This window comes from Pezoporus wallicus, unplaced genomic scaffold (genome assembly GCF_028554395.1).
Source record: "Pezoporus wallicus isolate ANWC-B61680 ecotype Strahan unplaced genomic scaffold, APGP_CSIRO_Pwel_v1 contig_2997, whole genome shotgun sequence".
Classification (NCBI taxonomy): domain Eukaryota; kingdom Metazoa; phylum Chordata; class Aves; order Psittaciformes; family Psittacidae; genus Pezoporus; species Pezoporus wallicus.
In genome coordinates, this window is record NW_026637066.1 from 91,960 (window position 1) to 110,186 (window position 18,227).

The window sequence follows — 18,227 nt, forward strand, 5'->3', positions numbered from 1 at the left end:
AGAAGGTATAGGATTATGTGGCACTGGGAATTTAGTAGTTCTGCCAGTACTTGTTGATGGAGCAGACACTTTTAGGGATGAAAACTGTATTGAGTCAAATTCCTTTCTTATTTAAACAGTGTTAATTTGATGTTTGTGAGTGTGTTGCTTTTTTCTTTCTTACGCTTTCAATGGTGATTATGTAGGAGAGAAAATCTAGTCTATTGCTTTGGTTGTTCTAAATAGAAGGTTATTTTAAGATAGAAGTGATAAATCTCTTTAATTATTCGTATTTTAATTAGTTCTTATTTTCTTGCTAGGGGCTGACAATATCAGGAAGTACTGGAGTCGTTACTACCAAGGATCCCAAGGAGTAATATTTGTATTAGACAGCGCCTCCTCTGAAGATGATCTAGAAACTGCTAGGAATGAACTGCATTCTGCTCTCCAGCACCCCCAGTTATGTACTTTGCCGTTTTTAATACTGGCCAATCATCAAGACAAGCCAGCAGCTCGTTCTGTGCAAGAGGTATGTTAATGTGGCAGTGTTTTGCCTGTTTTTATTTGCTATCTGCACATCACTGACCCAGTATAAATTATTACCCTGACATGCTAGTTATGGACTGGCCTCAGTTACTCTTCACTGTAAGTATGCAGACCAAGAACAGTCCCAGCCCCTAAGAACTTAGTCCAATGCACTCTGTGCAGGCTCAGTTGTTCTGGAAAACAGCCAAGTAATACTTGGATGCAAATGGTTCTCCTGCTTTCACCATATTTTGCTTAAGGGAAAAAAGGCGTTTTTAAACTACTCTTATCAAATGCTGCTGCGACAGTGATTTTTTGTTAATCTTGTTTTTTTTTTGTTTGCTGTTAGTTTTAATCTTGCACTGTCCCATTACTCCATTCTTTGCAACTGCTTAAAGCAATATATCGTAGCCATAGGTTGTCTTTTATGTAAGAGCTTTTTTCTGAACTGCTGTATACTGATGTGGAAGCAGAGTTGCAGTTCTAGTTCTAAAGTCCTTAACTTGTTCTGATTTTCTTCATTAAGGAGTAGTGTCTTTGTCTAACTTGTAGCTATCACATAGTAAATTATATAATTGTTCTATTCAGTACACCTTTTGCTTTTAAGTTTCTGAAAAATTCATCTTACTTACATTCCTATTATGTCACATACATTTGAGGAAATGCTGAAAGTTACTGATTCTTCATGAGAAGATCCCTTTATTCTTCTGAAGTTTGTAGGAAGAAGTTACAATTTGGTTGTGTCATTCTGTTCATAAATGTCATCTAAAGGACTCTTCCTATTAAAGATTGTATGTGAAATGTTTGTTCTGTGAGTGGTGTTTTTTATTACAGCAGAGTGAAAACTAGTTCAGCACCTTGCTGTGTGGCTGCATTGCATCTAAACTTGGTGCCTTCTCAGATGCACTTTGTCTAAGATATTAAAATCTGATCTTTTTGAAGAATGCCAGTTCAGTTCAGTGCAAAACTTACTGATCTGTAGATTAACTGCTATTTGTACAGTATAGTTATACGTACTTTCTGTACTGCTTTATTGCTATTCATACCTCCTTTCTTAGTCAAAAGAAATAGTGGATAAAAAGTTAAGCTTATTATGTGTTAAGAAGGGCAAGTGTAAATGTGACTGGAGAGCAACAATGTTTTTAATATGAGAGCAAGAGAATAAGCTATAACTGCGTTAGCTACACTGTAAAATGTTTTATGAACTTGTTGGCCCTTTCCTCCAAAAATCTGTGTTTAGGAAAAAGAAAGAATATAGGAGAGGGCAGGGGGAATTTGGGTTTAGTTGCAAGTTACATAAAAAGTAAACTGAAATAATGCAGGGATAGAATCTACAAGTTTGAAGATTTGCTCATCTAAAAACAGATTTAGGAAGAAGTATTTAAAGGAGATGTAATGTGGATTTTTAGATATCAGTTTATTTATTTCCTCTAGTTTATTGTGCAGTGTAAAAGCAAAGCACATATTCCTAAATCTTTCACTTAAAAAAATGACAATATTATGAAACACAACTGGCTTCATTTTATTAATACAAATATACCCAAGGTGTTTTGATTTTTACTTTTTTTCATAGAGTAATATAGATTACAGTTTCCATCAATGGAAATGCTTTTTTCACATGATTTAAGATTTTTTTTTTACTACTTTTTTCTTTTTTAAAATGCCCAACTTGGTTTAAAGTTAGCTGAGGATTTTGATTATAAATAATGTTCACGCAATGTTCTTTGTCTGTTTTCATAAGAATAGTGAATATAATGCCAGTTACTTTGTTTTACAGCAAATCATACATGTATCTCTCTGTTTTGGAGTTGAGCCTGCATGGATAGACTTTTGAGCCTGAACTGAAGCTTTTGCGTGTTTAGAGTTAGCATTTCTACTCTTATTGGCAGTACCCTTATTTTCTCCTCATCCATCATTACCAATTGCTTGATACCTCAGCAGAGGAGTAGATCTTTACGTGCTTACCATATAATTCAAATATGTTTCTACTGCATGCCCTTAAAAAAAAAAAAAATCTTTCAGTATATTATCATAGCAAACAAATCTTGATTGCTTTGAGTCATTATGAAATGCTGAATGCAATAATTTTGTTAAATGTGTACAACTTATGCATATTTTCAGGAAAAATAACCTTCTATCAAGAACTCAGTATGTGTCTGTGAAATGCTTTACTTAAGAGTAGTGGTGATCAGAGTTACAAAAGCAGCTAAGGAGAATGCCATGAAGTCGTTCTTTTGTCCCTGAAAAAAATGATGCCTTATGTTTGCTGTGTATGCAAAGTGGGATCATTATTTGGTCAGTATGCTTTCCCAGAGTCTTTGCTGTGCTGTTGTCCTCATTATATAGATATTTGAAATGAAAGTAAAATGCTGAATCATAAGACCTTCCCTTATTTCAAAAATAGTGTATTTCAGGATTTAACAAAAATAATGTTAAGTATAAAGTGTTTTATTAAAAATTTTTGCAGAACAAGTCCATTAACTATAGGTATTTCCTTGCTTTTTTATATATCAGAAGACAGATGAAATTTAGAAGTATGTATGCATTCTCCTGTGCAACAAATTCCCTTTCCTTAATGCATATGAAAAGACTCCTTGGAGTATAATTAAAGAAAATGTCTGAGTTGAGTGGTGCGTAATAGGAATTGTAGAAAAAATATTTATCTACAACAAAAATCCCTCACAAAACTGTACAAGTGCCAAGCAGTTTCTGCAGCAGATGTTAGTTATATTTATTGTTGGGAAGTACAGTTGTTCCAGGTTTTCAAAATTCTCTATTTTATTTTATTTTAATGTGTTTTTTCCATTTCCAGATAGCAATTATACTGTAGAAGCTGCATGCTGTAAATATTAAGCAACGTCATGAGTAGTTCAGTTCAGAACTATAATGGCTATTTGTAAGAATATCTAAATAACTTGTTTAATTTATAAAATGTAATTTAACCTAATTCTTTTTTTAGGCACGATTGGGTAGGGTATTTCACATTATTGAAGTTATAAGGAAAAATTACAGGAGAGACTAAGTCAAAATACTAATAAGTAAATGTAAACCTTTTTTCCTGTGTTCAGTTGCTGTTTGGCTGTTTCCTAGTTTTTTGTTTTGTTGGGTTTTGGTTTGTTTTTTTTTTCGTGTGTGTGTGTGTGTGTGTGTGTGGTTTTTTGTTTGTTGTTTGTTTTTCTTTTTTAAATTTTGAAATGAAATTAAGAAAGTAAACTTGACATTTCATTCTCGAAACCATAAATTAAGATGCCAATTTAAATGTTGTGCCTATTACTTCTCTTATGTCAGCTGCTGTGGTGTTTATGTCCCAATGTCAAAGTTCCTTGTAAGTTTTGTTGTTCCTGTGACAGTAGTACATATTTAAGTGGTTTCAGATAGCTGCTAAGTGATTTCAGCTGAGCCATGCTGAAATAAAGACTGTGTATATTAACCAGACTGTAAAACTCAGATGAAAGTATTTGAGTTGATGGGTATGATGCAAAATTTTTAGACTAAAATCACAGTGATGAAGATTAATCATGTATAAGTCAGTTCTGACTGCTGTTTTGGAAATCTCCTGAATTAGTAAAAGAAAAGAGTTACAAGTGAAAATAAATTTAGTTACTTAGCTGATGGAAGATGGCAGCATATCCGTTTGGCCACTGTTTCCTAAATACAGGGTGCAATTCTGAACCAGTGTACTTAATTACATATATATATTTTAACAAATATCTTGGTGATGGGATATGCTTTGCTTTTCCATCACAAAAGTGCTTCTGATTATAACAACTGTTGATTAGTCAGATTTCTGTTAAAAGCTTAGAATATTACAGGAGATTTATGGTGATAAAAGCATTGCAAATTGCTTTGCAAGGGAACAGCAGCATTACTTTGATTACCAACTGGTTGATTTTTATTTTGGAATTTGTGCTGCTTTGTGTAATAGTATTGGAAGCTGGATATTGCAGTGGATTCCTGTGATTTGAACCAGTATACAAGCTGAGAGTTGCTTTCCTCCAAGGCCAGAGCAGTATTTCAGAGTCGCAGATAGGATGCATTGGAAGTTGTCCATAGCCACTGTATTTTAGGAACAGGCTATGATGAGCAAACAAACAGTTGTCTGAATCTGTTGTAGACTTGTGGAAGCCATGAAGGACTGGCCAAAGGACAAACAATTGGATGAGGAGGCTTTGCCAGTTCGGTGGTGAAGCTGCTACGTGTTTGGCAGCGTGTTGGTTTTGGCGAATATCTTCGGTTTTTATATTTAAGGCTGTTTTCAAGGTTGTAGCTGGACTAGATGATCATTCTAGGTCCCTTCCAACTGAACTATTGTAGTCTAAGATCACATATGTAATGATGTTCATAGAGTATAATCATTTGCTGCATTTTCTTTTACTTATCTGAAAGTGCAGGCAATTAATGGATTTCTTTTATATATAAAAGTTGCTGATCACCAGTACCAGGGGAAGCCATTGAATATATGTTCTAAATTACCATTTTAAAAAATGCTAGAACTTTTAAAACATAGGCTTACTAGTAGACAGTATATCAAAAGTCTTCTCAGTCTATTTTAAGATTGTATTGTCTTTCTAAATATTGTTGTCAGAAAGATAGGTAAAAAGGTAATGACTGCACTGATCACAAGTGCTTTTTTTCCTCTTGTCTACAATTTCTTACTTTATAGTTGTGATACTGATATGTGTGTGAAACTGCAGAGGAAGGTCTTTCAGATTTTCTTTTTCGAGAAAGCTAGAATAAAAATATCTTTGAATTACAAACAATATGTTTCAAAAGGAAGTGTGAAAAGTTGATCCCAGTTTTACTTAGATTGTGATGTATTTATCTGAGAATATTTTAATGCATTTTGATCTTGAGTCACGGACAGCGTTTAATTTGGTTTTCTTCTAGTAGAAAAATGGAGGACGACTCTCGTGAAAAGAGCCACCTTAGGGATGTGAGGGCTAATAATCTGTTATCCTGCCAATTTCTTCTCTGTTGTTTATGTCTGGAAACAATTTTGTAGATAAGCAATGTCTTTTTGATGCCTTAAGAGTCTTAAAGCTAAATAACCACTTCAGGAGAATGTCCAGGTTTGTCAGTATCTGCAGAAGCTCTTACTGGTGCCAGGGAGCTGGAGCACATTTGAAACTGTGCTGTCTGGGCCTGCTGATGCTTTATGGGCCAAGTTGACTGCATATATCAGGCTTAATTCCAAGGTGTTATTACTTCTTTTTATTTTGGCGTCTTCATAATAATTTGCCATAGTTCAAGCCTTTTGTAGTTTCAGCTAGTTAGGGGAAAATGGTTTCTTTTTGGAAATCCTGTCAATATACCAGTTGTAGACATCATTACTTAACAGTCTGGAAAACTGTTTTGAACAGTGACACCCAAGGAGGTTTAGCTTCAGTGAGCATGCTTGAGCATATCTCAGCTAACAGTTTTGAGCAGATAATGCCTCCAGCAGCAGATACTACAAAAACAGCCCAAAACCAAGAATGAAAATGGAGGTTCTCTCTGCAGCCTGTCCCATCCTCACCCTGGTCAAGCCTCTCTAATTAGTTCACCTATCCGAATTCTTAAAGACCAGCTGTTACAAATCTGTGTACTTTATGACAAGGACATGCATAGCAAAGTTAAATCGGGGGCAGATTTTTGGTTTCTCGAGAAACTGTTTCTGAAACTATCTTCAGATTACTGCAGCAAATAGCCAAAATATGGATTCCTACCCTGTTTTGAGATCATAGTGACCTTAATGACCTTAATATTTGCAATCCCCTCACTGCAAATACTTCTTCTCGTCCAAGGTGTATCCCCTGATATTTGAAGATTGTTTTGGAGCTGGACTCTGCTATTTTGAGTATTGGCTGCTTCCTTCACAACTGTGGCCATTGCAGGAACAGAGGAGTTATTTGTCAGACTTCAGTTATGAACACATTTGCAGGAGAGGAGGACATTATTAAACTGATGCTTAGGAAATATTAATTCTGACTTGTAGAATGCAGAAGTAACTCTTATTTACGTGTGTCTTAGGAGCTCCTGTTCTGATTACAGAATTTCTTCAGACCTGTTAGGAAGATGTTTTAGGTACAAAAAGATTCTAAAATAAAATAATGTAAATAAAACACAATATGCAAAGATAAACAATTTAAAAAGTAATCTCTGCATAGATTCACATCCCAGCTAGATGTGAACAGCAAAACAATTTCATCAATTTCATACGGTTGCAAGACTGTTCAATGTAAATATTTAGCAGGTCATGTTTGCTTTAATCATTGCATAGTTTAATGATCATACAAATAGCAAGTTGGGTAGTAAATATCTATTACTGCAAAATGCAAGTGACCATATAAAGAAATTAAAATAAGAAACTGAAAATCTTGGAAGAAACTGGATTTTTCTGTTCTCTTTGAGTCCTAGTATAGGAGGAAATAATGGTGAGCAAAAAAGAAATTAAGATGATCTGAAAAGGAACTGTAAAATTATTTTAAAGGGTTTTAAAATTAATTTATCTTGAATGGCTCTACTTTTTCTGAAAATCCCTTTATAATAAATGGTGACATGAAGAATCCAAACAGTAAGAATAATTTTTGTTTATGTGGGTTTCTGTTTAAATTATGCTTTACTATAAACAAAGCCATGGCAGATAAAAATCCCAATATATTTTTATTAGATCAAAAGAACAATTGGAATTGTTGATAACTCTTAGATGGATAGTGCAGCTTCCAAATACCAATGTACATAGCTCATTTAACAAAGAAAAGTGTTTCTCTGAATAGTGAATTCCTAGTCCTGCTCTTGACAAAGAAGTAAGTCCTGCATTCAGCTCTGGGGCCCCCAGCATAAGAAGGATGAGGACCTGTTGGAGCGAGTCCAGAGGAGGGCCATGAAGATGATCAGGGTGCTGGAGCACCTCTCCTGCGAAGAACGGCAGAGAGAGTTGAGCTTGTTCAGCCTGGAGAAGAGAAGGCTCAAAGAAGGCTCCTCTCAGGGAGGCCTTAGAGCAGCTTCTGGTACCTAAAGGGGCCAACAAGAATTCTGGACTTTACAAGGACAGGTAGTAACAGGACAAAGGGGAATGGCTTTAAACTAACAAAGGGGAGATTGAGATTAGATATTAGGAAGAAATTCTTGACTGTGAGGGTGGTGAGATTGCATGAGAGCTGGACATGGACATGATGGCATACATGTGAGACTTCATGAAACCATGATGGGTTTCAAAGTGACAGGGTAGGGAAGGGATCATCATTCTGGGTGCATGTTACTGGGGCAGTGTTGCGGTTGTCAAAGACCAAGAAGGAAAGACCTACTATTATAAGGTGAGATGAAATCCTTTCCTATCCTTTCTTGGTTCTGAACTGTTTTGAGTTTTGGGGGGTTTGTTTGGTTAGGTTTTTCCCTCCCCAGGATTCTTTCAAGCCATTATGCTTTTGTAAAAATCTCAGATGCTCTATGGGTGTAAGGAAAGCCAAATATCAAAGAATGTTCCTAAGTTTTGAGTTCAGTGTTGGACAGTACATTATAGTTTTTGAAAATGGGATAATCCAGACATAAGGAGTAACAGCAGGAATGGAAGGGGACTGGTGACAAAATCTTGTGCACTTCTCCCAAGACTTTACTGGCAGTAAAGCAGAAGAGATGAGTAGAGAGCAATTTGGGATTGAAACAGAAATGAAAAATGGAAGGGAGTTCAGGAAGTTCAAAATCTGTGAAGAGTCCCATAGTTCAGGGAGGATGCAGATGGAGTACTGCTGAGTTTTGCTTCAAGCAGTCCATTGGAGACCACCTTCTGTGGGTGTGGATGGATGCTGAGAACCGAGTCCATTATTTCTACAGAAATCTCTTCTATCCAGTGCGTAATGACATTTGGTTCAAAAAGGGGAAGCCATTCTCCCAGCCCTTCTTGCAGTGATTCAGTAGCAGATGCAGATATCGCCCTGGAGGAACATGAGTTACCCACTCCCTAGCATCTGAGAACAATAGTCTCTGTGAGACTAGAAGCAGAGTTTTGAATATAATGACGTTGTTCTGATGAGGATTTGTTGATACTGTGGCATATCATTAGTCATGACAGAATCTTTATAAGCATAAATGTTTTCTTAAAATAGTTTACGTTTAGAAAATCTAGTACATCAGTCTGACATGAAACAGTAACTTGTTCTGCTGGAATCTGAAATGACCAAAATTTTAGTTGGTCTGGAAAGGAATTGTTAGTGAAGGATCATACAAATAAACTAGGAAACCTATTAAACAAACAAACAAACAAACCCAAAATAACAAACCTCAAACGTGCAAAAAAGAAAAAAACTGAGGACTTTTTTTTTTTTCTTGAATCTGTTAATACATTATTCAGATTTATACAGTTTTTGGGTTTGGTTTATTTCTTTTTTTTTTTTTTTTCCTAATGTTTACAAAAATACTGTTTTGACAGTGCATTGAGTAACCCATGACTTTGTGTACGAGGAATTTCTCAGTAACTTTTTTGATATTCTCTGTTATCTTTGGTTGTTCAAGTTCTGCTCAGGTGTGGGGTTGCAAGGGTCAGAAATACTGTTTTAAAACTAAAGACTCAATATTTGTGTGTAGGCCTTTTTACAGTTAATGCACACTGAAGTTCTTTATTCAAATACTAATATACACTGTGAGTAATCTAGCAAACTGTTAAAAAGCCAGCAAAAACCCCAACCTGCATCAGTGAATGAGCTTTTCTGAAAAGGCTGTTCATCTTACCCACACATACGTATAAAGGAGAATAATTGGGATTACTGCATATATTGTTATAGGTTTGCTATGACTTCATTATTTATTTAAAATTAAGTTGTCCCATCTGTTTCTCTGTCAACACAGGTTTGTTCTGTAAAATTCAAATATTTTTCATAATGTATTATTACAACATTTGCATTCTCATTTTGTTTTTTATTTTACTATCACAGTAAATGCTAAGAAATTATTTACTGAAATTCTATAAAACATTTGAGTATTTTAAGGATTCTTTTCTTTTGATTTTCTATAGCTTTGTTCTGTTGCAGTAATTCTTTTGCAACAGACCATATATGAACTACAAACCTACAACCAAATACTCTCTTCTGATTTAGATACCTTTGTTCTTCTTTCCTAATTATGCCTCTACTTGTGACTGAGGATAAAGGAAGTAAGAGAGTGAAATTTGAGTTACTCTATGGCAGAAAAATAAAGGTCTTCAGGGGTGTAAATGAAAATATGTTCTGTCACCAGTATTGCAGGAAACACTTGGGGTCCCAGTAGTTGCAGCAGTGTCTTCATTGGTGGCACAATGTATATTTATTGTTTTAAAAATGCATAACTCATTTTGAATAAGATGAGTTATCTATGTGATTTTTTTAAATGCGTTATGTGGGTTCGTGTTGTCATATTTCATTCATTAGGGGTAAGTAGAGACTATCCAAAGTTGCTTTCAAAAGTACGTGTGTGTGCAGAGCCTTGTTAAACAGCCAGTACTTGTTACTGAGTAATTTGGTCTGTTCTGTGTATCAAAATTCATTAATTACAGATAGAATTGCTATTTTAATTTTGTTTGTTTGTTTTGGACTTTTCTGTGATTTTTCTTAGTTGTTTTTAATAAATTGCTGTATGTTCTTAAAAGATGACAGAAGCTACAGGAATGGTGCTGCACATTCTTCAAGTATTGCACATGCCTGCACATCTGTCATGTACCAGAAGAGTTAGAACTATGTAATTCTGGTTGGCTACCTTTTTCTGTGGAAATAATACCTGTATCATTTCTAATGAAGTTCAGAATGCATAATTTGTTTAAATTAAAGTCATAATTGAATGAAGATTGACTTTTAACTACATTCTTGAATAATTAATATTCGTGTAATGGAAAGAAAATCCACAATATTTTCCATTATTATTTCTTTTGCTAATTTTATTAAGGTAATTTTGAGGTTTATTGAAATCTCAGTCTTAGCACTTAAAAAATCATCTTAACTCTTAGAAAATCTTCTGAAAAACAAGGTATTCCATTTTAAAGCCAAAATGGAGTGTTGTTAAGGGGGAGAAAAGCTTAGTATCTTTGTATTCTGATTTATTATACAGAAGGCTGTTTTTTAACAAAAAAGGTCTTTTTTTTTCTTTTTTTTCCTTCACTATTCTCAGTCTCTTTTGATCATTGATCTGGGTGACCCCACGCTCAGGGGTTTTTTCTTCATTTGACATGGACAGATTTTTGAAGTATAGCTCTCCTTTGGGAACCTCGGGCAGTTCCACTTGACTAACTTGTGATCTAATGAGCAGTAATGCAGGGTTACAGTGACCATTTTGTTTGCTTTGAGGGAGGATGGCTAGACAGAGAGTGGGAGAGAGGCGGTGTCTGTGGAGAAAAAAGATGCAGGGTGATCGAACAGTGTGAAAAAGACTTGTTAGCCCACATTAGTGTGCCTGATTTACTTCACAACAGGTCAGGAAAGGCCAAAGGCAGGGTTGTCATTAAATTGCAAAGTTGAAAATCCTGGTATTCAAAAGCATTCAGATTTCTGAAAGTTGTAAATTAGAAAGTTTGTGGTTCATGTTGAATTTGCCAGGAAGATATACAGAAGTACCAGCTTCTCTAAAACATGAAAGGTACATTATAAAATCATGCTGTAAATATAAGAAGAAAACCAGCTTTTTAAAGTACTTTCATGGTTGACTGTTTTACAATGAGACTGGGTGCGAAAGAAAGGCCAAACACTAACAAGGTCGTCGCACTTTCTTTATGAGCCCTGGGGACCCCTTAATTATGTGCCCGTGCTGCTTATTTTGAGATCTGTAGAGTGTATGTGTACGTGTGTTTGTATAATATATAATTTTTTGTTTGTCTTTATTAAGTGCATACACTTGTATATATACGCATATGCATATATATGTCAAAATAAAAATCAAGCACCAGTTGCCCAGGAATGTGAAATTGGAGCTTCTGCAGCGTTTTATGTTGTTTTTTTTCTTAGATCCTTTATTGTTTCTCTTGAATGAAAATTAAACGCTAATCTTCATGCCACTGGCCATGAAATTGAAAAAGATTCACCTTAAATTTACATTTATGAACTCAGAGACCAAAAGAACACCATTCTCTTTGTGTTCTGAAAAACTGCTTTTCTTAATAGAAAAGGCTGTTTCCTAGCAATTGTATTTGACTTGGCAGCTTTTTCATCTTTGGCTAATATTTGCAGATTTTTTATTGCTGCTTTTTAATTGCAAAAAGAGTAAATTAGAGCTACATATTTCTGAATTTACATTTCTTCTTCTGTTACATTCACTTACTTACATGTGTCTTGAATCTCCATGATTTGAAGAGTACAACTGCCATGCAGAATATCCTTTTAAGCTGTTGCACTGATAGGCTTTAACTCATAGCAAACTCCTGTCATTGCTATTTCTGATCTGGCTGGCTTTTGTAAAAATTGAAATACATGCAGCCTTTTAACTATATTATCATTGTGCATTGAAGCAGTAAGTAATAAAACAAATGGGTGGTCTTAGGGGTAAAGTACTTTCTGCTGTCTGCTACCAGAAGTTTCACTAATTGATTCTTACTCCTGCTGGCTGTCAAAAATCAGATTTCCACAACTGGCATACAACTGTGTTAGCTTTCAGATTGTACTGCGTGGACAGTTTGTTGTCTTGATCTTTGTGCGTCTCATGACAACTTGTAAGTATACAAAGGTAAATGTCTGAGAACAGCTGACCATAATTCATAGAATTTTTCTTTTCTGACTTTAGGAGCTGTGCTCTCATTGATCATTCAAATAATTCCGTTGGCATTAAGGGTGTGTCTCGACTTGGTTAAAAGGAAGACAGTAAGATGTCAGGCTAATCATGTTGAACATTAGCTTTTGGTTTTGGTTTTTACTTGCACTGGATTATGTATTAGTATGTGCTGCCAGATTATTTTTGGTTTATCTTGAGCCTCTTTTGTTTCAAGTGAACATATGTTACAGTTTTACCTCCTGATAAACTTAAGTTTACGTGACAGTTGAACATGGGAAACAAAGTATGTTCTCTGTCTGCAGTGCTGCATTTCGCAGTGACTTTCCCAGTGTGTCACTCTTGTTTTTATCACATTGTAAATTCACTTATTACTGGATTTTTGGTGCTGTTTAAAAATAAATTAACTCTGTACCATGTTCAAAGTAGCTTAGTGGTTTTGAGACTTGAAGACTAGTTTCAAAAAATTTTACTATGATGCAGTTCCACCTTCTTTATTATTTTAACTCATGGTTAGTTGCAGCAACTTGGTGGTGGTACATTCTAGGAAAGTCTGCACTTGACTAGCTTTCTCTGTAGCTTTAGGTCATGTTGGTCAATGGAAATTTATTAGGGCATAAAATGTTGGAAAAATGTTTAACAGATCAGAACACTGAATCAAAACACACTTAAGCTTTACTACTGTTCTGTCCATTCTCCAAATAATGTTGTCTGTGCAGTGTCTATGCACTCTTTATTAGCTCTGCTATTTGATTTAATTATTCAGTTACTCAGTGTGTCTGAATTAAGTCATCTCTGCCAATCTGCTTATTACAAAGCATTTGGTCAGTGAGAAGAGACTAATGTCCTCTTGCTGGACTAATTTTTAAGGGTGTTTGGGAATCAAGACACTGGAGCAGTATTTCAAAATTGGCTTGTAAGTGAAAGTCAATCCAAGAATAGATTAATGTACTGATACTGCCAGCTGCAGGCAGTGGAAGTGTAAATGTTACCCATCTGAAGAACACAGTAAACTTTAATATATTCTTGTTGGATTTCTTAGAGACGTGAATAATTCTTGTAACATGGTATATGGCAGTTCTTTTAAAAAGCACAAAAGGTTTGTTGCCATGTAAATTGTTTTCACAAAAACTTGCCAGGTATTATATGAAAAGATTAAGATCTTTTTTGATGGAACTATTGTTGCTTGGTTCAGGAAGACTGTTCATGAAAGAAGAGGGGATATGGCCAAATGCAGGCACTTGGAAAATTTTCCTTCCAGTTCATAATTGTCTTTCAGGAAAGCATTTCTTGTAATACAGAGAAGCTAATTTGTGATAGAGTTGCTAAAATGCAACATACAAATTTTTTCTGTTGATCCATATGTCACAATATGTAACGTGCAGCAAAGCGTTATACCTTCCTGCAGGTTAAGCTACAGTTTCTGCAGGTTATCCACCATAAAATCCTTAATGGTGTGAAGTGGTCATGAGTTAGATCACATCTTGGGTGGGATGCAACCATTAAGATTTAGCAAAATAGGAAAAACAAAATATAAATCTAGTTTCAGATGCTCTTTAACCAAAGAAAATGGGTGTGCCTTCTTATATTTATATTAAGTCATTATTTGTGTTTCTGGGCTGTATTTGAGAAATATATCCCTAAAAATGTTCTAAACTGGGAGTGCAGTAGCTAGTACGTTGCATAAAAATGGAGTGTTATGCTATGCCAATGGACTCCAACAATTTGGATTTTAGGAACTGTGAAAAGTTCTTAAAATGTTCCCCAGATGTATTTTGCTACCTTTTGGAAGTCATTCCTTCTGTGCATTAGGAAGAAATCTTGCCTAACCAAGAAAATGAATTCAATAATGCCACCCTTCCCCTCCATAAATAAGAAGGTGGGGGTGGTAATACTGTGTCTGGGAAAGGAAGCAAAAATGTATGCTTGGATATCCATTGCCGGCTGTTGTAGGGAGTGTACTTGCCAGCAGTTTCTGGCAAGCATATTCTTTCCAAACCCTCTCAAACTCTCCAGGCATTTAAAAAGTCTTCTGCCTGTTAGTCACCTTTCACTTACTTGTAGTGTAAAAGGAATGTTTATTGACTGAAGAATTGCCTGGTTTTAAATTGGGAACACTGGATTAAGTTTTTGTTTTGTTACATACTAGTTTGTTGACGTTTGTTGACATTTATTTGACACTATGATTGGGTTAGAAAGATAGCTGTTAGTGGCCAAACCAGGTCAAAGCTTAGAGGGTCTGCTCTTGAGAGTAATAAGGCCCGGGATTTGGATGATGGTTTTATTCATGTAGAAGGCAGCAGATCATCAAGTCCCTCACCCCTATCAGGGATGGATACTTTAGAAGTGAGCTGTGTTCAAAGGGTAGGTCAGCAAAACAGCATCTCCATTTTTGATAGAACCTGGGTAATTTTAAAATCTGTGTCTGGTGGTAGGGCACGTGGAGCTTCCTTGTGTTAGTGTGATTCAGTTCTGGTTTGGTGCTTGAGCCCTCTTTTGTGTACTATCAATCAGATTGTGCATGGGTCTGAATCCATAAAGCATTTGAAGGCAAAATGAGTGGTGTATGTTAGGAATCACTCAATAAAATTCAGAATCTGCAGCCATAACCAGTGCTCTGCTGGGAAGGAGACCAGATAGCTAAGGACTGTGCCCTAAAACACTGTTGAAGCCACTTAGGGCAGAGAGTGGTTGGAGGGAGTAAACAGATACAGTGGAAGCCAAGGAACTTCACTATTGTCCTAGGTAGAACCATAGCTGATAGGAGACAAGAAATTGAGTTGTTGGGATGTGTGATACTTTGCAAAGCTGGCCTTCTATGGAATTTGCAGGTTCATAATTGTAATTCTGTTCTTTGCACTCCATTTTTTTCCCAGACACAAAAAAAAAACAACAACCCTGAATCAAAGAGCTACCTCTGTTATAAACTGTTGTACCAGAACATCTGGGACTGTACTGCCCTTTCCTTCATGTTTTTTAGGGAGAAGGCTAAGTGGATCTTTTCAGGCATCTTGCTCCCTGTACTAGGTGTTTAACTGATAACAGTAGTGTAGTATCAGAACATACCAAGTCTTTTAATGTGTTTGCATGTCATCTTTGACGTAAGTAAACAGACAGCTATTCACTTTGCAAGAATTTAAGCACTAGTAGACTGTCTGCTACAACCACAAAGCTAATGGTCATATAATTGTTGGTGATTCCAATGAGAGTTTGAATCTGAAGTGGGAATTGAGAGCTTAATGCAGAAGTTGGACAGTTAGAACAGTGAGCAAGACTGTGGTGTGCTAGTTGCTACTATGACTCTTGAGTATTTCCATCATTTTTCCAGGATGGCTGTGATTCAGTCAGCATCACAGTGCTTTTATATGCATAGACCCTGATCTACTCAAAGAGGTTGGTCATATGGAGTCCCTCACCTTACTTACGTTAGTTACTGTCATGATATTGCCTTTGGCTGGAAAAGTTATGCAAAGCATTGAAGCAATAAACTACTATGGCAGGTTTCTGGTCCTGGGATTTTACAATTATTTCGATGTCTGTGTTCTGAGAAATATGATTTTAAGTATTCTGAGAACCTGCAGTGAGTAACTGAAAATGCTTCATAATACAATATGTGTTGTCAGGTATTGTGATCAGGCAATGGAGGAGGAGTTGACTTGCCTTGATCAGGATTATCAGGGACTCACTGTTGACCATTTGACTAAGCCACATTGAATGCTGGAAAAATCTGACAAAAACAGATTTTCACATGACTCAAATTTAGTTTTGTTTTATGAAATAAGATTGTATTTAAACTTTGAATTTATATTCAAATATATTTAAAATACATTTTTAAGTATACTTACATAACCTGTCATTTTGTAACCCATTTGACATCAATAGTTGCAAATTAATTGAAAAAGGTATTAGTGCTGCTCTGACACTTTAAGTGTTGTGTCATTCAAAACCTTTTTTGACCCTTTGAAAATGATTTTGAGTCTGGGTTCTCTTTTATTGTAGTAATTGGAAAGAAGTATAGCCCTGTGAGGTTCTGAAATGTCATTCCTGTGTTACCCAAGACATAGATAACATACAGTATCTCGTAATTAGTTACCTGTTGTAAAGAAATTATTCTGCATACTTTATTCATTTCAGTATGGACCAGTAGCTTTCTTCTGACTGCTGGTGTCTGATCTAGAAACAGTTGAGTTGTTCCCTGAGCCTAATGTTTCTTGAGCTCTACAGTGCTTTAATATTCTCTACTGGTATGATCATTTTCCTCCTTGTTCATTCAGCTATGCTGCTAAAGAATACAGAAATACCATCCCTATAAAATACATTTTAGATATGTGGAAAGTCCATACCGAAGTAGTCATTTTGCTGTTATACCCACTGAAATCCAAAAATTTCTCTTACCCTGTGGATTTCAAATTCTCTGTTACTGTTTTCATTATTTCTGTTGTTTCCATTTCTTTTGCTTGACTGTATGTTCTTAATGGGTTTTTAATTCATCTTTCATGCAAAAAAAGAAAAAAAGTTGGAAGTATTTCAGAATTAATAAGGATGTAGGTGCTAATATTCATAATATAAGTGTTAATGTACAGAGTGTAAGTGCTAATAGATACCAAGTCTTTAATTTTGTATTAATAGGCAAAAAGTAGTCTCAGCTAGTGTAGTGGTGTTGTTTGCAAGCGTGATAAAATTCTGCATTTTTTCCCGAGATGAAAAAGAAACCTTTAAATCTGATTCTCAGTTCTCTTTTTTGGACCTTAATTGTTGCTTCATCAGTTACTTTGTTCTTAATATAGACTGATGAGACTGTTCAGGAGTCAAGTTTTTGGGAGTTTTGTGAAGACTGGTGTAAAGTATTACTGCTGAAAAGTGTGGCAATCCTGTACCTATTAAAAGAATTTGCAGCTTGAGCTCCACAAAAGACTCAGCAAGAAACTGATGTAGTTCTATAGAAATGCAGGAGAACTCTGCCAGAGATCCTGCAAAACACCACAGGATTCCACAGATTTAGCATTCTTCAGCTGACTGCACTCTGGACAACTGCTGTCCCTCTACAACAGCGGTAGATCTGATCAGGACCAAAAGTCTCACAGCCTCAATCAAAGTCCTCTGTTGCATCTTCAGACTGTGCTTAGATGACTGCTTTGTCTAGTGCTCGGAAATGGAGAAATGTTTTCCTATATGCAGCTTTTGTTACAGTGTGGACAGTTATTCATCACCACAATGTTTATAATTATCTTACTTGAAAACACTCTGAAAGTCTTAATTTCTGGTGATAGGAGGAATAGGAGTTTGATTTTTAGGTAACTATGCTGTTGTAGAATATTTGCTGTTCCTATAGAGGAAGAATTGTGGATACCACCATTATAACCTTTCTGTTCATGAGCTTTGAGGCATTGAGGATTATATAAGAAATAAAACCTCATCAGCATAATTTTTAATGCCAACCATGGTTCAGGACCAGAAATCTTCCAAGAATCCCATTCTACTTTTCTTTTAAACTGTGTGCTAGGTAGTGGATCTTGCAAGATTTCTGTGCTATGGTACTGTGTTTTAGGGCCATATCAGCTTTTCTGTATTTTATAGCACTAGGAAAACATTATTATTTACACATAGTATCTAAAGTTTTGCTTTGGAAGTGCCAAGCCACATGTTTCTTATAGACTCTCTCTGAGGCTGGCAGGCTATTGTTAGAAAATACAAGGTTTATTTTTGTCATGCAGTAATAATCTCCTGCTTGTCTTTGCAGACCTGAGTATTTCATCTTAAATTTGACAGGCAAACAACAAGGGAGAAGAGATGAAGAGCAGAAAAGAAAACTACAGTCCTAGAAAATTCCTTTCCCCCCCCCCCACCGTGAAACTATTTTTTCAGAGAAAAGCATGTTTACCGACCGAGTGTGCCAGTTAGTGTCAGCAAGCATTGAGTGGGAAGAGGAAGCCTAAAAACCAGAAGATGAGAGCTGTGCTCATGTGTTTGCCTCCTCCAAAGAATTGAAGCTGTTGGTGTTTGGGACTCCTTGTCAGAGGCTC

At 35.8% G+C, this 18,227-nt stretch overlaps 1 protein-coding gene across 6 annotated transcripts in view; it reads left to right on the top strand.

The window, feature by feature from the left end:
* The window catches only part of ARL15 (ADP ribosylation factor like GTPase 15), a 218,051-nt gene that overhangs the window by 91,841 nt on the left and 107,983 nt on the right, over positions 1-18,227 (top strand). For all 6 annotated transcript variants that reach the window (XM_057403061.1, XM_057403066.1, XM_057403063.1 and 3 more), the window contains one exon: positions 300-508. In XM_057403061.1, coding sequence (XP_057259044.1) covers positions 300-508 — 209 coding nt within the window. The remainder of the gene's footprint in view (positions 1-299; positions 509-18,227) is intronic.